This window comes from Geotrypetes seraphini, chromosome 12 (assembly GCF_902459505.1).
Source record: "Geotrypetes seraphini chromosome 12, aGeoSer1.1, whole genome shotgun sequence".
Taxonomy (NCBI): Eukaryota; Metazoa; Chordata; class Amphibia; order Gymnophiona; family Dermophiidae; genus Geotrypetes; species Geotrypetes seraphini.
The window spans coordinates 119232978-119252955 of NC_047095.1; the positions used below are offsets into that span (position 1 = coordinate 119232978).

At 44.6% G+C, this 19978-nt stretch overlaps 1 protein-coding gene across 3 annotated transcripts in view; it reads left to right on the plus strand.

The window, feature by feature from the left end:
* The window catches only part of LOC117346348 (polypeptide N-acetylgalactosaminyltransferase 6-like), a 54935-nt gene extending 35824 nt beyond the window's left edge, over positions 1–19111 (plus strand). Inside the window, exons 1-11 of one of the 3 annotated variants that reach the window (XM_033915754.1) lie at positions 9056–9095; positions 10130–10635; positions 12589–12761; positions 13345–13494; positions 13732–13966; positions 14042–14159; positions 14275–14475; positions 14756–14887; positions 15592–15693; positions 18400–18567; positions 18721–19111. In XM_033915754.1, the coding sequence (XP_033771645.1) occupies positions 10175–10635; positions 12589–12761; positions 13345–13494; positions 13732–13966; positions 14042–14159; positions 14275–14475; positions 14756–14887; positions 15592–15693; positions 18400–18567; positions 18721–18849 (1869 nt within the window). In that variant the 5' untranslated portion in view covers positions 9056–9095; positions 10130–10174 and the 3' untranslated portion in view covers positions 18850–19111. Of the gene's footprint in view, positions 1–9055; positions 9096–10129; positions 10636–12588; positions 12762–13344; positions 13495–13731; positions 13967–14041; positions 14160–14274; positions 14476–14755; positions 14888–15591; positions 15694–18399; positions 18568–18720 lie in introns of those variants that run through there. The other 2 variants (XM_033915755.1, XM_033915756.1) reach the window with 2 other exon arrangements.
* The last annotated feature ends 867 nt before the right edge of the window (positions 19112–19978 follow it).

A 19978-nucleotide genomic window follows, 5' to 3' on the forward strand; every position in this document is an offset into this window, starting at 1 on the left:
GAGGTCTATAAATGATCCAATCTTCCTTTCTTTCAGTTCAAAAAAAATTTTTATTGGTTTTTTTCCAATCTTCCTTTCTGACTTCACTTCAAATTCTTTACTGACCGCCTTTCAATCTGCCCTGTTGTCTTGACTTCTTTTTGTCTCAAACTATTCTTGACTCGCTCCAGTAGGGTTTTGGCTCTCTCCCTTCTAAGGAAACTGTCTTTGCTATAGGCTCCAGTGCTACTGGTCAAATCCAAAGGTCTCTACTTTGGTCCTCATTCTCCTCAATCCATCAGTGGCATTTTACACAGCAGATGACCAGCTTACACAAGGATACACTGCTCTGGAGAATCCTCCACTTTCATTCTGCTATTGGTTGGCATGCTTCAGGGCTCTGTCCTGAGAACTCCTTCCCCCCCACCTCCCATCTGCACTACTTCCCCTGGTGCTCTAATCACCTCTAGGCTAACTACTCACAAGTTTACATCTCTATGCCCTTGCTAAAGTCTCCAATGACCAGCTGCTAGCCAAAATCAAAGGTTCAACATGGTTAAGTGTAAAGTGATGCATGTCAGTAACAAAAATCTCATGTGCAAATACAGGGTGTCCGGGGCGGTACTTGGAGAGACCTCCTAGGAAAGAGACTTGGGAGTTCTGATTGGCAAGTCAAAGAAGCCGTCCATGCAATGGCAAACAGAATGATGATGAAGGGGATCACAAACAGATCGGAGAAGGTTATCATGCTGCTGTACTGGGCCATCGTATGCTCTTGCCTGGAGAACTGCATCCAGCACTGGTTGCTGTACATGAAGGACATGGTACTACTCAGAAAGGTCCAGAGAAAAGTGACTAAAATGGTTAAGAGGTTGGTGTACAGTGAGAGATTAGAGAAACTGGGTCTCTTCTCCTTTGAAAAGAGGAGACATGATTGAAACATTCAAGATAATGAAGGGAATAGACTTAGGAGATACTGTATTCACTATTATATACTGTCTAGAACTGAAAAGGTTCATCTTCTACTTTTCCACTATCTTGAACTGAACAGGTATAACGGGATATAAATAAAGCTTTATTATTGATAGATGCTGTACAAACGTAAGGAAGTTCTTTTTCACCCAGAGAGTGGTAAAAAACTGGAATGCTCTTCCAGAGTCTGTTATAGGGGTAAACACCCTCCAGGGATTCAAGGCAAAGTTAGACAAGTTCCTGCTAAACTGGAACATACGCAGATGAGGCTGGACGCATTTAGAGCACTGGCCTTTGACCTAAGGGCTGCCGCGTGAGCAGATTGCTGGCCACAATGGACCACTGCTCTGACCTAGCAGCGGCAATTCTTATGTTTTATGTTCTCTACTTCTGGTCCTTGTCCTATTCAATCTTATGAGTGGCATTTTACACAGTAATCAGTCACTTCAAGGCTCTTTATCTCATGGTTTATTTCTCTCTTTCTCCTGTTGCACTTAGCCTATGCTTATCTAGAGCAGGGGTGTCAAAGTCCCTCCTCGAGGGCCGGAATCCAGTCGGGTTTTCTGGATTTCCCCCATGAATATGCATTGAAAGCAGTGCATGCAAATAGATCTCATGCAGATTCATGGGGGAAATCCTGAAAACCCGACTGGATTCTGGCCCTCGAGGACCGACTTTGACACCTGTGATCTAGAGCAGTGGTTCCCAACCCTGTCCTGGAGGAACACCAGGCCAATTGGGTTTTCAGGCTAGCCCTAATGAATATGCATGAAGCAAATTTGCATGCCTATCACTTCCATCATATGCAAATCTCTCTCATGCATATTCATTAGGGCAGTGGTTCCCAACCCTGTCCTGGAGGAACACCAGGCCAATTGGGTTTTCAGGCTAGCCCTAATGAATATGCATGAAGCAAATTTGCATGCCTATCACTTCCATCATATGCAAATCTCTCTCATGCATATTCATTAGGGCTAGCCTGAAAACCCGATTGGCCTGGTGTTCCTCCAGGACAGGGTTGGGAATCACTGATCTAGAGGATCCTCCACTGCCATTCTGCTATTGGTTGGCATGCTTCAGGGCTCTGTCCTGGGACAACCTCCTTCTCCCCCCCCCCCTCCTATCTATACTACTTCCCCTGGTGCTCTAATTACCTCTAGGTTCACTACTCACAAGTTTACTTTTCTATGCCCACAATTTCTACAAGAACCCAGGCCTGAGTCTTGACCTCCCTGGCTGACATTGTTACCTGGATATCTCACTGCCATTAGAAATAAGGAGTTCAGTCTTGGTCATATCATTCCTCCTAAACCTGCCTCCCCTTTCCTCCATTCTCTAGGGTAGTAAGCACTCATCATCCCTGTCTCATTGGCTTGCAACACTGAGGGTCATCTTTCCTTCTTTTATATACAGCAGGCGCTACAAGAGGGGTGTCAAAGTCCCTCCTGGAGGGCCAAAATCCTGTCAGGTTTTCAGGATTTTCCCCAATGCATATACATGAGATCTGTTTGCACGCACTGCTTTCATTCTGTGCTAATAGATCTCAAGCATATGCATTGGGGAAATCCTGAAAATCTGACTGGATTGTGGCCCTCGAGGAGGGACTTTGATACCCCCCCTGCACAACATCACTAAAATTCAGAACTTCCTTCTTGAGCATGCTGCCAAGGTTCATATCCACACTCTTGTCACCTCATGCCTGGATTACTGCAACTTGCTTCTGGTAGGTCTACCACTTAGCCATCTCTCTCTTCTTCTGTTCAGAATTCTGCCGCACGTCTCATTATGCTCGTATTAACCCCTCCGTAAGTCACTTCATTGGGTCCTTGTCTGTATACAGTTCAAAGCTCCTCTTCCTGACCTCTAAGTGTATTTGCTCTGCAGCTCTATATTCTCCTAGGACAAGCAGGATGAGTCAGCCACATATGGGTGTTGTCCCAACAGCTCCCATATGTGGCTGACTATCCTGCTGTCCACGGAGAACCTACGTTACAGGTAAGTAACTACACTTTCTCAGCTCTCTCTGCTCCACCCTGGAAACTCTGTTCATCAAGCAAGTCTCTCTTGTCTGTACCCTTCTCCTCTCCTGACTCTGTCCCTTCTGCCTTGCTGCACCCGTATGCCTGGAACAACCTACCTGACTTGGTAGTCGGGCTCCATGTCTGGTGGTATTCAAATCTAGGCCGAAATCCCACTTTTTTGAAGCTGTTTTAAGTCCTAACATTACAAACCAGTAACACACCATATTTTTCATTCCTGCTGCAGTGCTGCCTGATAACAAGAAAACATTTTTAAATTCAGCCTATTGAATTGACTTTTCAATTTGCTTTTCCTGTCCAATTGAGTGTTCTTTTTAAAAATCCTGGCGGCTTTATTTTGTAGCCTCTTCACACACCCCTTTGCCCTCCAGCCCCATCCTGCCACTGTGGTGTAACCAAAATTAAACAGACTTTTCCTTTCTGTTAGGGCTGCTAGCTCATGCTTGCTGCTAGCTCATGCTTGCTATCTATTTCCAGCTCTGACAGGATACACATTCAAATCTGATATATGGTAATCAAAAAATAGAAAATAAAATTATTTTTTTCTATCTTTTTGTCTGGTCATTTTATGTTGAAATGATTTTTATTAGAGCTGACAAAAAGTACAGGTACAAAGATTCAGCCAAAAAAGCAGTGCTCCAAAACAAGATATACAGAACTATCCCCCCAACCCCCAGTCTGGAGTCCCCATCACCAAGCGCAGAAAAGAACAACACAAAGTAAGGCAGTATGGATCACAATCAACGGTTCAAAACACGGCTTCTGGCCACTGGAGTCATGGTATTCCAAAAAGGCTCCCAGATGGCCGTGAAACGCTCTCCCCGCACGGTGGAAAGATCGGGAACATCTCTGCGCTCCCAAGCCAACAGGAGAATCATCTGAGATCGCCACAGCGAGGTGTTAAGAGCGTCGTGGTCCAGCCATTTAAGAAAAATACATTTTAAAGCACACAGAATGGACTATCGAAGAGTCCCGCAATCCTGGCTGCCTCGGATGATGAGATGGAGAAGTTCCAAAAAGTAGGAGAGGAGAGGTCACGTTCCAAATAGTCCTAATGAAGGCAAAGAGTCTTGTCCAAAAGGCTTGAACAGCTGGGCAGGACCATAACATGTGGCCCATAGTAGCTGTTAGAAGCCCACATTTATCACAAGTGGCAGTGGGCCGAAACTTAGCACAATAGGCCCTGTGAGGTGATACATAAATTCAAAATAACAATTTATATTGCACCTCCCAAAAATACATATATTTTCTCAAAGTAGGTAACCGGGCTACAGCACGGGATATGATATCCTCCGGAAGCACCATGGTCAAATCCTGTGCCCAAGATGCTTGGAGCTTAACATAGTCTGGCAAGGGGGGGGGGAGTCTCATCCTTCAAGTATCTATGGTGAAACTTGAGGGAAACTTTCATCTGGGAACCAAAAGTATAGGCCGTGGACAATAATTCCTGACGGTCAGAATCCAAGTTGGTCTTGTTCAAAGAGGCCACATAATGTTTAATCTGCAAATAGGCAAAGTTATCAACAGGAGTAAGCACAATGACTGAAAGCATTGCACTGAGCCACCATCCTGCACCAGATGAAATAAAAAGGTTAACTCCCACTGTTTAAACCGTGAGCCCTCCCCATGCCTGGGGGAAAATTTTGGTTACCACACGGAGACAAAAAGGGAGACTCACGGGCACTAATACAATGAAACTGACACACCCATTTCCAAACTTTCTGCCAGGGAAGGCCAAACACCCTAAGTCTCACATCGGAGGAGTAAGTGGAGGGAACAGAATGTAAATAAGCAACAAAATGCTCCTGTTGAAAGCACACAAGTTCTAAAGGTGTATTGGAGAAAACAGAGGTGCCCCGAAAATAGTCACTGATATGGCGCATGCCACAGCTGATGGTAAGATAACAAAGGTTTAACAGACCCAAACCCCCCTTATACTGTGGACGTACCACTTGTGAATAGGGCAAGTGAGCATGACGACCTCACCACAATAAACGGCGGATCTTACGAATATATTTGGTCTCATCGCAACATAGCAAATACAGAGGAAGTACCTGATAAATATAGAGCCAAGTAGGAAGCAGTATCATTGAGCCCCAAGAGAGAAAGAGGGTGGGCCTGCCACAGTCGCAATGCAACAGACAAAGAATGCAGTAAGGGAGTCATTTTAGAAGCGCATAACGCGGAAAGATCAGCGGCATATAAAAAATAAAATTATTATTATTAGGATCAATGGCTAAGAACCATTATTTCTCAAGCCCACTCATATATGTCCTTCAGGAAATTACTAAAAAACTGATCTATTCGAAAAATATGTAGGTTGATGTCCCAGACTATTTACTAGTAAATTAGATATTGATCTCACAGCTAGTATATTCTGCTGAATTTTATTGTTTTATAGCGATAATGTATTCTAAGTTCAACTTTTTAGAATATCATATACTGATCTTATAGCTAGCACTTTTTGACTGAATTTTATGGAATTCAAATATACTGCATTTCAATTATCTACTCATTGATTGTATAATTTTAGTTCAACTTTTTAGAATATTGTATTTTAATCATCGACTGTATATTTTTAGTATTGTATGTGAACCACCTAGAACCATGTGGTAAGGTGGTATATAAAAAATAAAATTATTATTATTAAATTATTATACACCCAAATATTTAATGGCTTTGTCAACCCACTGTACGGGAAAGGTGCCCTCCCTAAGATCACGAATGGAAGAATGAGACGGCAAAGCCACCGATTTATCTAAATTAATGGTGAGACCCGAGTAGAATCCATAGTCTGCTATGAGATCTAGGGCTGCCCCAAGAGAGCGAGCCGGGTTCGTAAGAATGAACATTAAGCCAAAGTTTTGAGTACCTGACCCGCTATTGTCATTCCACTCACCTTCTCAAATTGGCGAAGAGTCCATAATAAAAGATCCAAGGTAAGGATAAAAATCAGAGGGGAGAGGGGGCACCCCTGGCGTGTTCCCCGTCTACTAGGAAAGGTGTCAGAAAGTGTTCCATTAACGACTAGAGAAGCAGTCGGGCCATGATACAAAGAAGCAAAGGCCGCACGATAAAAGCCCGAGATCCCATTCAAGTTTCAAGTTTATTAGGATTTTATATACCACCTATCAAGGTTATCTAAGCGGTTTTTACAATCAGGTACTCAAGCAATTTTCCCTCTCTGTCCCGGTGGGCTCACCATCGATCTAACGTACCTGGGGGCTAAGGAGAATTAAGTGACTTGCCCAGGGTCACGAGGAGCAGCGCGGGGTTTGAACCCACAACCCCAGGGTGCTGAGGCTGTAGAGCCAACCACTGCGCCACACACTCCTCCCGATATAATCCAAAATATGAAAAAGATAAGACCACGAAATGTTGTCAAAGGCCTTGGCCGCATCGAGGCCGACCAGCAAGGTGGGCACCCGAACCTGCTGAACACGGGCAAGGGCCAAAAGAATTTTACGAACATTTCAACGCCGATTGTCTCCCAGGAACAAAGCCCACCTGGTTCACGTGAATCAAAGTCGGTAGAAAAGGGAGAAGGCGGTCTGCCAGAATCCGAGAAAAAAGTTTAAGGTCGACATTAATCAATGAGATGGGACGGGAAGATCCGGGAAGATCTGGGGGCTTACCGGGTTTAAGGAGCAGAGCTATAGAGGTGTCATTGGCATTTCGAGGAAAAGCCCCCGTCGTCACAGCACCATTATAATAAGCCAACAAGGGACCACACGGATAAAATTCTTGTCTGGTCATTTTATATTGGAAATCATGTTGGTCCCAGGCTCTGGTTTGGGGTCATCATCGTCTTCCACCGCTCGTAAAACAGTCCCAAGTGCCTTAAAAATGTAACCAGGACCAAGAGCAGAGACATCAGCAACCGCCATCATTCTGAAAACAGTCGGCACAAGGTGAACAAAGTCCACGACTAAAACTGTAACATCAGGAATTTTGGAAGGATGGCAAAGACACCCTTTAAAGATCACCTGAGTTGAGATAGCTGGTGAAGAATTACTTTATTTTATTATTTATTTATTCAATTTTCAATACTGTTCTCCCAAGGGTGCTCATAATGGTTTACATGAATTTATTCAGGTAATCAAGCATTTTTCCCTCTCTATCTAATGTACCGGGGACAAAGGGGGATTAAGTGACTTGCCCAGGATCACAAAGAGCAGTAAGGATTTGGACCCACATCCTCAGGGTGCTGAGGCCATAGCTTTAACCACTGCGCCACTCTAGAAATCAAAATGTAGTAAAAGTGAGCCAAATATAGGACAATCAAGCCATTGTGACATCATGGATGAGGTTGGCTCTTAGGCATTGGTGGAATGATGCATGATGATGTCACAATACCAGTTCTAGTTATCCAGAGGCTGAAACTAGTCACACTATTTATTTATTCAATTTTCCCAGGGGAGCTCATAATGGTTTGCAATGAATATATTCAGGTACTCAAGCATTTTTCCCTGTCTGTCCTGGTGGGCTCATATTCTACCTAATGTACATGGGGGGATTAAGTGACTAGCCCAGGGTCACAAGGAGCAGTGAGAATTTGAACCCACCACCTCAGGGAACCTGAGGCTGTAACTTTAGCCACTGTGCCACACTCTCCCCTGATTCTAAGGATCCACAAAAAAAAAAAAATGGTGAGGTAGCAGGAGAGGAACTGGTGACTAACAGCACGGGTGACCTGAACTGATAGGACTTGGGAACTCGCTCCACCTCTCCCGCTGCCCAAATTCAACCAGATCTTCATGATTCCAACAGCCAAAAAACCCCACCAAAATCAATCCAACCCACAATAGGCATGCAAGGAAGATAATGCATAGGAAAAGGGCCCATGCATATTTATGGTGGAAATCTTGAAGTGACTAGATCACGTTTGCAGATTCTCCTACCCTAGAGAATCAACCACTCAATCAGGGTAGGGAAACAGAACCATAGATCTGAAAGAAATAGAGGTTGGACCAGGTACTGCCACTACCCATCTCTCATCATCAACACACGGAGTGAACACAGCACAAACGATGGCACCGATAGCCCATGGATTACGTTTATCAAAGGGAGAACCCGGAAATTCCAACAGCCACCATATTAGATGCGCACCCAATACAGAGACCTGGAGATAGCACAGCGACAAAAAATACTCCAGATTGACGAGGAATATCACTAACCTTGTTATCAAGCACAAGGAAAATCAAACAAAATCAGATGGGACGGATTACAGAAGGATACCAGACCCCCGCTCACCTCTCTACCTCTCTCGCCATGATTACACAGAGCACGCACCTGCGCACCACGTCTGCACAACCAGCGCAAGCCAAAACAAAGAGCCCCCCCCCTCTGGCTAGAGTGTTTACAACAGTGGTCTCAAACTCACGGCCCGAGACCACATGCGGCCTGCCAGGTACTATTTTGAGGCCCTTGGTATGTTTTATCATAATCACAAAAATAAAATAAAACAGTTTCTTGATCCTATGTCTCTTTAGCTAAAAGTGACAATATTATTATTAAGACTTAGTCAAAAGGAAAGATTTATACATTAAAAAGAGTTTTACCTCATGCAAAATTGTCATTTCTTTAATAAGACATTACCCAGATGTGGCTGACTATCCTGCTGTCCACGGAGAACCTACGTTACAGGTAAGTAACTACACTTTTTCTGAGGACCTCCAAGTACCTCCAAATCCAAAATGTGGCCCTTCAAAGGGTTCGAGTTTGAGACCACTGGTTTAAAACCTGGCACTGCAAGGCAGGAGGCGAGGGGGGGGGGGGACAGGGGAAGAAGGAGGCAGGGAACCTGCAGGACCCTGCTAGGTTCTCCAATCTGCAGCCTCCTCCTCCGCCAACCATCGCTGCTGCCTAACCCAATACCTGCATATGTGAACCAAAATTTATTTTTTTTTTAAAAACAACAAATTACTATTACAAGAAAGAAGAGCAATATCACAATGTATATCTTAGCAATTTTTTTAATGATTGAAATTGATTAGCTCAGCCACCCCATGGCCTTGGGGACAGCTGTATTTAAAGAGCTCCTCCAGGTTTTAGCCTCTATAGAGGTTAGGGGTGTGGTTCTGTTCTGTTCTGTTCCAGTAACAGGTGAGTGAGGTGCATTCAGAAGGACCTGGAGCAAACTGTCTGGGCTCATGGTTCAATTTCTTTTTCTCTCTCTTATTTAGAAATGAGAGGTTATTGAGTATAAGAAGGGGGGGGGGGACTTTTTATAACTCTGCTTTTGTTTCATTTTAGAAGTAGGTTATAGTTTTGAGCTGGAAAATTGGTGCTAATCTCTTGTGGTGCCAATTACTTAAGACTAGAAAAAAATGCTAGTTTTAGTTATTCATGCCTTTCTTTCTCTCTTTTTTTAAGTGTATAAACCTGGATGTTGCTGTTTGTGTTCTGATGAGTTTAACTGATTCTCTGCAGCATACAAACAGTTAATTTCAGCCTTCAAAAGCAATGTGTACTTTAACATTTTTAATTGGGGTAGTAGTAACTTTCTCCCTATATATGCTACTTGGATCAGTAGTTAATGACTAGATATGACTCTCAACGCTTTACAGTGTTTTTCTGTCCCTGGAGGACTTAGCTTTGTACCTGAGGTAATTGGGGAGGGTGTAAAGTGACTGCCCCATGGTTACAAGGGGCTCCCTATTGTCAGCCAATTGCTCTAACCTTGAGGCTTTTTCTCCACTTACTTTCTCTTAAGGCCCCTAAATTGTGTAGTAGAAAGGCTATATTCTACACATCAATATGTCCCTCTTCTGTGGAGTGCATAATAAACCCATATAGAAAGTGACTTATGTCTCTTGTATGCCATGTTGTGTTCAGGAATTTTCTATTGGTAGATAGAGAATAAGATCTTAAGTTGTTTTGAAATTGAGAGGTAACTGCTCCTGGAGAAGATGATAGAAGGGTGTAGTAGATCTAATCTTTAAAGGCCATCTAGATATGCTGTTAGATCCAGGACACTCCTGCAGCTTAAGATGTCTGTTGATGGAGGCAGCCATTTTGTGCTGGTGGGGAAAACTGGTGTTGGGCTTCACCCCTTCCCTATCTAGATAACTGATTCTTTTTAGAGAACTGCCTGAATAACAGAATATCTCTTTAATCCTTGTTGTGTCTTCCTTCAGCCCCTCCTCTCTTTTATCCTCTCATCCCCTCTTCAGGGTCTGGCCATGCCTCCCTCATGCGGTAATGTGTGGGTGCTGTTCTTCTGCATCTTTTGTCTCCTGATGCTGGGTTTTACGCAGCGGTCCACCTCTAAGATCGTAGAGATGCAACAGCCGTTGAGTCGGGAGTCAGCTTTTAAACCCAGGCATGCTACGGTCCATGTTATGAGTGTACACAGTGATAACAGCACCCTTCGGCGGCAGAGCTCACCACCACAAGAGAATGAAGGGCCCAAGGGCTGCCTCCTTGACTACTATTCTGCTGCTGAGCTCCAGCCCTACTTCCAGCGGCCTCGCCAAGATGCCTCATCCCCTGGCGCAGGGGGAAGCGCATACCGGGTGTCGGATCTGACAGCAGAAGAGGAGATGGCGCAGAATTTGGGCTACGCAAAGTATAACTTGAATACCTTTGTCAGCGATCGTATCTCTCTGCTTCGGGACCTTGGACCAGATACCAGACCCCCTGAGTAAGATGGGAACAAAACTGTGTGTGGTGTACAGTTTTTATTATGTGCTTCTTGATTGCCTGTCGTGCCAACCTCATCTCTACACAGAGCTTAGCTTTCTTATAGATGCCATGTAAGGTTACTAGCAAGCCTTGTGTCGGTAGAAACAGTCTGAGCTGGCTCTGGCTTTGTCCCTATTGCCACTATAAATTTGTAGACTTATGGTAGTTGATGAGCAGGAAATGCATAACCCAGCATGCAAAGGGGGCAATAAGGCTTAGCTGAGCCTGTCCCAGATGACTTTTTTGTAATCCTGCTTAACCAAGTATTGGTCATAAACGCATGCGTTTTGACTTGCACCTTTAATCCTCTTTGCTGAGGTTAGGGTTGGACTGCAGACTCAGTTTCTAGGCCTACTGCCCAAAGAAGTTGTGGGTGGGTTGACAAACTGAGCGGCTTAGGTAATGACTAGTGAGAGAATGAAGGAGTTGGTCTTAATCCATCTAGATCTGTCTGTTGTATTTGATTTTTATCTTGCTTGAAACTTGGACTTGTCAAGGAGAACCAGTCAACCTGAGACTGAAGAGGTGGCTTGACAGCAAACTTGTCACTTTTAAAAAGTGGTTTTAACAACGAAGGCAAAGATAGGTCATGCCATCCGCATTGGGGATAAGATTTTGTAGTCTTAAATCATGGCAGGCAGGGCAGGCCCGGTCTTAAAGCATCAGCAATCATTTCTAGTTTACTTTGCTTAAACACACTAAGAGTTGGCGTGAGATTCCCCTGAGCAACTGGGCTAGAATTGCTGGTCCCACAATGGGAAATCTTCAGTCTACAACCTGCTAATTATTTCAATAGCGCTACCAGACATATGCAGCACAGTATAGAGTTGGTCAGCAGTCCCTGCTTGAAAGAGCTTATAATCTAAACAAACAAGACACAAAAGATGTCATGTAAGGGGAACGGTTATTCGGCTGGCTGTAGCTGGATTTGCTGAAATTATGCAGCATGGTTGACCCAGAAAGTTCAACATTCTCACACACAGTTCTAGGTTACAATTGTACTAGATTGAGTTCCAGACTTAACACAGACTACACTTAAAAAAAACAAACTTTCTAGCGAAGGCATAATCTCCAAATTGGTTTATGTACCAAGATAGTAATGAACGTCGCTTGTATGCAATGCTCCCTCTAAGGCTTGGTTGGGTGCAGGCACATTGTTTTTCTCATCTGAGTGACACCTTCTAAACTAACAATTTTCCCAATTTGCAAAAAATTTTTGAGCAATGTTCCTAAAATGTAGGAGCGACTTGGCTCATGTGCTCTGCTTGGACGGGAACATGACTTTATAAGCCAGGGGACGACTTCAAATCTCTGATCCACTGCTAGCATTGTGCTGAAGAGACCTGCCAAAGGTCAGAGGGTGTAATGTAAGAAACAATCTAGGTTGGGAAATCTTTTTAATGAGGGCAACTGGCACCATCTTCCACTACACTGCTGTAGTTTCTCAATTGCAGATGTTGGGTACCTGAGAAATAGCCTCTTGGTAATGAAACTTGTTAGCCTCTGTGATGGAAATCATGGAGGCATTTGGATCGCTGACCTTCCTTAAGTATCTATATATCACTTATACCCTAAGTGGTTTATATTCAGGTACTTGAGCACTTTTTCCTTATCTGTCTCAGTGGGCTCACAATCTTACCTTGGGCAATGGGGGCTTAAGTGACTTGCCCAGGTCAAAAGGAACAGAACAGGGTTTGAACCCATAACCTCAGTGCCAAGGCTGTAGCTCTAACCACTGTGCCCACAGTCCCACACACAATTCTCTGGGTTTAGGTGCAGGAGACGCTGCCTGGGAGCAAGGGATGGAGTAATGTCTTTCCATGCCTCTAGTGAGCCTCTGAGATAATCCTTTATTGCTTATGATTTTACTTTCTGCCATAACGCAACCTACTCCTCTTGTCCCCTCTGAAAGGTGTTTGGCGAAGAAGTTCAAGCGCTGTCCGGCCCTGTCCCCCGTCAGTGTCATCATCATCTTCCACAATGAGGCCTTCTCAACTCTGCTGCGTACAGTCTACAGTGTCCTTGCCACTGTACCCCACATTCTCTTGCACGAGATAATCCTTGTAGATGATGCCAGTACCAACGGTAAGCCAGCCCTACAATGGATGTGGTATCTTGGAGAGGGGATCTAGCATCAGATGCGAGGGAACCATAGGAAATCATCTTGCCCTTCTTTGGTTTGACTTCCATGGCGGTCTACTTTCCGAGACCATAGGTACTGTTCTCTAGCTTAGGTGGAGAACTGAGGTGCATTCCTCAGTTGCCAGTGAATGAATACATGACCAGGTTTCATAACCTTCCACTCTCTTGCCTCTCTGGAAAAGGCTAAGGAAATAGTTTACCAGATACAATAGTGTAGTTTAGGATCAGAGTTGCCCATGTCTGGTCTAGGCCAGGGGTCTCAAAGTCCCTCCTCGAGGGCCGGAATCCATTTGGGTTTTCAGGATTTCCCCAATGAATATGCATGAGACCTATTTGCATGCACTACTTTCAATGCATATTCATTGGGAAATCCTGAAAACCCCAATTGGATTCCAGCCCTTGAGGACCAGAGTTGCCCATGTCTGGCTTAGACTGAACCGATAGTGTGCTCCAATGAGAGTTATGTATTGGTTCTGATGAAGGCTTTGGTGGGGGATGGGGGGGCTCTTGTTTCTCCTGCCTACAGAGGACTTGAAGAAAACACTGGATGAGTATTTGAGACAGCTGCCATTGGTGAGACTTCTACGGCAGCCAGTGAGGAAGGGGCTGGTAGGTGCCAGGCTGCTGGGAGCTGAGCAGGCCAAAGCAGATGTACTGGTGTTCCTGGATGCCCATTGTGAGTAGAGGCCCCACCGGAGGTGAAACTGGTTTGAGAGGGCACAGGAATAGCTGGAACCAGGAAAGGAGCACTTGGTCAAGGACACGTGACACTGCACTTGGAGGTGACTTAGTGGTGGCGGATTAGGCATTCAATAGCATGTGTGATAGTCTCACAAGAGGTGTCCTAGTACTTGGTAGTCTTCCCCCTCCCATTTTAGAGTTCAAGGATACCTATGTCTCCTCTCGTCTGTAGGCGAGTGCTGGCCAGGGTGGTTGGAACCACTTCTGGAGCGGATCGCTTTGGACAACACCCTTGTTGTGAGCCCCGACATTGCTTTCATCGACCCGCACACCTTCCAGTTTCATCAGCCTGTCCCCAAGCCCTCAAACCATTCCCGTGGAACCTTTGACTGGTCCCTGGTGTTCATGTTTGAGCCTCTGCCCCAAGCCCTAGAGGACATGCGGATGGATGAGACTCAGCCCTTCCTGTAAGCAACACAATACTTACCCACTCTGCTTAATTCTCCTAGGCAAGGACTTGACAGCTTTCTCTTTGTATCTAGGACACCAGTCATAGCTGGGGTAATCTTTGCTATCTCCAAATCCTTCTTCCAGCACATTGGGACCTATGATCCAGACATGCAAATCTGGGGAGGCGAGAATTTGGAAATGTCTCTTAGGGTAAGAGGCATGGGAAGCGGGAGCAGGCTGCATACCTGCTATGGTGTTCTTGGCAGGAGATAGGAGGGATTAAGCAGGAGGGTCAAGTCTTTCAAAAGATGTTCTCCCACCTCAGGTATGGATGTGTGGAGGAAAGCTGGAGATTGTGCCCTGCTCTGTGGTGGGCCACATCTACCACATGGAGAACCCTCGCACGTTCCCTGAGGGAAGCTTGGTGGTGTCTCGGAACCTAGTACGACTCGCCGAAGTTTGGATGAATGAATACAAGATGCTGTTCTATCACAGGCATATGGAGGCTGCCCGTATATTCAAGGAGGTAAAACTTGGAATTTTATTTAAAACCTCCTTGCCTCACCCACCCCCTTTCATTGTGTAGAAAACCATAGCTGGATTAGGTTCATGTATCAGATATAGTAGAAAACTTTTCTTTCTTTTTTTTGATGGGAGGGAATGGGGAAAGGGAACCAAATTTCTCAACATTTCTCTGAGCTAGTTGATGAAGCCAAGGCCCCAGTGGCCCACTCCATTTTGCTGTCTCGTGAACAGAGGCCTGACTGCTGTTTTTTTTGTTTTGTTACTCTTCTACCTCTGCCTAGAAGTCATACGGGGACCTGAGCCAGAGACATCGGTTGCGACAGCAGTTGGGCTGTAAATCTTTTGGCTGGTACATGAACACCGTCCGCTCAGACTTCTTCATTCCAGAACTCAACCCACGCTTTTATGGCGCTGTGAGTACTCTAGGCCTCTGTATAAGGAGATGTTTAAAGGCTCCTTCAGAATGGTTAACATCAATGTAGTTAGAGTTGAATTCCGAGGCAGCTCGAGAGATCCTCCAGCTGGGGACTTCAAACTAGTTGCCGTACAATGAGAGGCTAGAGAAATTAGGCCTCTTCTCCCTTGAAAAGAGGAGACTGAAAAGGGGACATGATCAAAACATTTAAGATATTGAAGGGAATAGACTTAGTAGAGCAAGAGATTGTTTACCTTCTCCAAGGTGGAGAGAACAAGAGGGCACTCTCCCTAAAGTTAAAGTGGATAGATTCCATATAAACATAAGTAAGTTCTTCTTCACCCAGAGTGGTAGAAATCTGGAATGCTGTTACAGGGGAAAGCACCCTCCTGGGATTCAAGAAAAGGTTAGATAGTTCCTGCTGAACCAGAACGTAAGCAAGTAAGGCTAGACTCAAATAGGGCACTGGCCTTTGATCTAAGGGCCGTCGTGTGAGCGGACTGATGGGCATGATGGACCACTGGTCTGACCCAGCAGCAGAAATTCTTATGTTCTTAGGTGATGCCCATCTGTGGGTGGGGGACTTCGAGACCACAGCAGACCTGCTGTATATTGAATTACCAGGCTGGTGACACTTTCCCTAGTGACTCAGTTCTAAACCCTTGGGTAACCTGCTTATAATTTTTATCTTTTTTTTACCAGCTTGTGAATTTAGGTCTGAAGAGGTGCCTGAATGTTGGTGAGTTGGAAGATGGCAAGGCTGAAGTTGGCACAAGTAAATGCCAAGGAGACCCAGCTACGCAGGTAAGAAGGGGGCTTCTTTTGTGTGTAAGGGAGGGGGAAAGGTACCTATCTGTAGTAAGGGCCAGATCTGATCTGTCTAGGGTAGGGTGGGTATGAGGTTTCCTTTCTGCAATGGGAACATGGCATGATATTTACATCTGTTTGCATATAAACAGTATCGTTCACGTTCCCCTTGTGGAAACCTTAAACCCACCCCTACTGTTTTGGCCCTCAAGACTGGCTGGGCAGCAGTGTTTTTGGTAGGGTGGCAATTACTCCTAGCAGAATTCTGTACACACGTGGTAATTTGCAAGTTTATATGACTTAACACTTTAAAAATTTTTTTGCTAATTATCCTGAATTCAGTATATTCATTCATTAAACTTCCCTCCCCCTCCCATTTAGCCCCTCCCTTTTTTTTTTTTTTTTTTGTTAAAATACTGCTCCAGCAAGCATAGAAATTCTATGAGCGTGGGAGCATTTGGCAATCCAGGCTACGGTAGAAACCGCTACCATGGCGGTATGGCACTTGTATGCTTTACTGATATGTACTGTGACACTCATTGATGTTTTGTTATTATTCTTTGTTTCATGTAACTTTTACTTTTTTTTTTTTTTAACTCATTACAATTTCATGGGGGGGGGGAAGGTGGGGGGAACTGGTGATCTAGCAGAAGAAATTGTTCAGTGTAAAACTTCCCTGCATCTCTATTTGGAGACAGCATTTATACAACTGAAGGATAAGCTACATTGTGAGCCCAAAAAGTGTAGTTACTTACCTGTAATGTAGGTTCTCCGTGGACAGCAGGATAGTCAGCCACACAACAGTCATCCTTATGTGGCTGACTCATCCTGCTTGTCCTAGGAGAAAAATCAGATACCCGTTATGGACAGCATGCTACAAAACAGGTCAAAAATCAAACGATCTTGGGGAACTTCCAACCAGAGATTGGAGACATGCATTTTGGATGACATTTCGAAACTTCCAGTTTCAGATTCAACTGGTAAAAGCTGATAGAAGGCCAATAACCCTTCAAATAGTTTGAACATTGCTATTGAAGAACTGGTCCTATGAAAACCATTTACGGCCCCCAAGATTTAAAAATGTGCTATTCAGTCTACAATTAAGTTTCTCTTAAGCCAATGATTTGATATTTGACCACTTTGTAGAGGTTATGCTGACCATAGCAGGGGTCTGGGTTTTAGTTTTGCTTCAATAGGAAATTCAGTACAATCCATGCAACTAAACAATATACCCTGTCCTTCTTCCCCCCCCCCAAAAAAAAATCTCCCTCACTTCTCACCCTATCCTCCCCAGCCAGCATTTCTCACTCATCCCACATCCCCAATCTATCCTGTGTACCTTGGACGCTGGTGGGAAGGTTACCTTTCACTACTGCATTTTGTCCTGAGGAAGTGACACCTAGGGAGGAACCATAGAGGGAAGCCTGAAAAGCCCACCCTGGCTGCCAAAAGATGTTGCCAGCAATTATTTGTGCTACAGAGAAGTGCTGATCTGATTGGGCAGTGGAAGAGGGAGTTTGGTAATTCTGCATCCCTGGAGAACTCTACACAGAAGTATAATTGATACCTTCCCTTGTCTCCTGGTGCTGTCTTGCTTGTCCTGTGTCTCCAAAACTTACTCTGATTTGGTTGACAGCCCTCAAATGCTGCTACAGTTCCCCCCCGACACAAGAAATGAATCGGGAGGATGGGTTTTAGCATTTGACATCATGCCATTGCTGAGTAACATTCTGATAGGGGAGAGATCCAGAATACTGCAGCCAAACTGATTTTTGCTAAACGCAAATTTGATCATGTCTCCCCCTTACTTACCAAGCTTCACTGGCTCCCTGTACTTTCCAGAATTCACTTCAAATGCTCCTGTCTAGCTTTCAAGATAATTCATGGCATCCTTCCGCCACTAATCCCTCTATCCTTCCTCGCCCAAACGCCTGCTACCACCAGATCCGCCCACAGACATAAACTATCCTTCCCCTCTCTACGTGGCATCCCCCACGCAGGCAAACTGGGAAGATCCCTCCTCTCCAAAATCACGGGCCTTTGGAACGATCTCACTATCCCGCTGCGAAACCTGGGCTCCCTCCAGCTGTTCCGGAAACAACTGAAAACCTGGCTTTTCTCTAATATATAACATCTCCTTCCTACTTCCCCCTTTTCATATGCCCTTGTAAACTCTCTCTCCCCTCTTCTTGTATTTTTAAGCTTTGTAAACCGTGTCGAGCTCCGCTTGCGTGGAGATGATGCGGTATATAAACTTAAGGCTTAGTTTAGTTTAGTTTAGTTTAGAGAGATGCAGAACATAAGGCCAGGGTAGGAAATGAGATGGGAGAACAGGAAAAGGGGAGATACTGGACTATATGCATAAGGCCTTCAGTTGTGTGCCCCCCCCCCCCCCTCCAGGCAGGGCCATGTTTACCTAGGACAGTGGTTCCCAACCTGGAGGACCACCAGTCAGTTGGGTTTTTGGGATAATGAATATGCATAGAGCAGATTTGCACGCCTGTCACCTCCATTATATGCAAAGCTCATGCATATTCTTCAGGACTATCCTGAAAACCTGACTAGCTGGTGGTCCACCAGGACAGGGTTAGGTACCACTGACCTAGTATGTTGGATGCCCTTGAACAAGCTCTGTACAAAGTCATACTTTTCCCACAACCGTGCATGCTGGCAGAACATAAAAACTTTATTTTTCTTTTATAGTACTTTGAGTACAGTTCCCTGAACGAGATACGGCACAACGTCAAGAATGAGCTGTGTCTCAGTGTGGCACATCCTCTTGTGGAACGTCCTATCTTTACGTTCCAGGCCTGTGTTGTCCAGGACGGGGAAAGAAATGTACCGCCACATCAAGCATTTTCCTATGATAAGGTATGTGATGTGTCGCCTCGCATTGTAAATTACAAGACTGGGACAGATGGCCTTGCTCAAGGTCAGTCACTAGCTCAGCTGGGGCTTAGAACTTAATGGTTCCCCCCCATGGCTGTGATGTCTTCATCTGCTGATCTTTATTTGTCTCTTTAGGACGGTCTGATTCGGAGTCAGAAATTCGACCTGTGTCTTCAGGCTGGGCGCTACGCCCTGTTTCTGGCTTCCTGTTTCTCGGAAGAATACACACAGGTCTGGGTCTTCATCCCTGTGCTGCTCAAGTGAAGAGGCCAATGTCCTGGAAAACCTGCTGCATGTTTCTCTACAGTCTCTAGAACAGACTAGTTTAGTTTAAACAATTTTTTACCTGCCAAATCATTGCCTGGGGCTGTCAAAGGGGATGGGGATGTAGTTGAAGACCTTAATTTTAAATTGGTTTTTATTTCCTACCATGATGGCCTATTTTATATCCTGTAGCTAGGTTATGACTTTGTATCTCTTTGTATGTTAGTCTATTAAAGCATATTGAAAAGCGTATTGAATCTGATCTACTTTCAGGTTTTTTGTTTCTCTTGAAAAGCGTCTTTCTAGAGCTTGTGTGAAAAGCCTTTTGGAGAAGGGAGTTCCTCTAACACAAATTTGTGTGGAGTGTGTGAACCATGACAAAAGGTGTGACTAAATCTAGAAAAAAGTAACCCGACTCTACTAATGCCCAGCCAAAGATCATATTTTCAGTGATAACCTTAAGATTTTCTAAAAGGAATAGTAAAGCACAGCTGTGTTTCTCAGGTAGAACTATAGCCTTACTTCAACTGAAGGCCCCACAGGCTAGTCACTTGCTGTAGATCAGTGTTTCCCATGTTGATCCTGGAGTTGCCCCCTTTCCAGTTGGGTTCAGAATATCCACAGTGACTAGGCATGATTTGTATGCCAACTCCATTCCATGCATATTCATTAATTTCCTGTAACCCTAACTATAAGGGGTACTCCAGGACTTATTTGGGGGGGGGGGGGGGAGGGAAATGCTGCTCTGTATGGCCTAAACCAAAAACACCCAGACTGTTCCAACACCAGCCTGGCACCATTGAAGACTTTAACTATCAGATATGCCAATTTAAAACTGAGGGCTGGCTTACTCTATATAGTATTATTCAGAGATCATAGATTCACACTGCTTCCAAAAGAGTTATGATGAGTTTTGAATGGAAATAATAAAATTAGTTTGATTGAAATGAGATTGCCTTCAGCTAGATTATCCAGAGGGGAGTAAAACATATGATAAATGGGTAATGAGGAAACCAGAAATCTAAAATGCAATTAAAATGGGGTAGATCAAAGGAGAACTGATACATCTGATGCCTCAGTAACACTCCCCCCATCTCTACCTCCTGGGCTAAGGGCAGCCATAGAATAA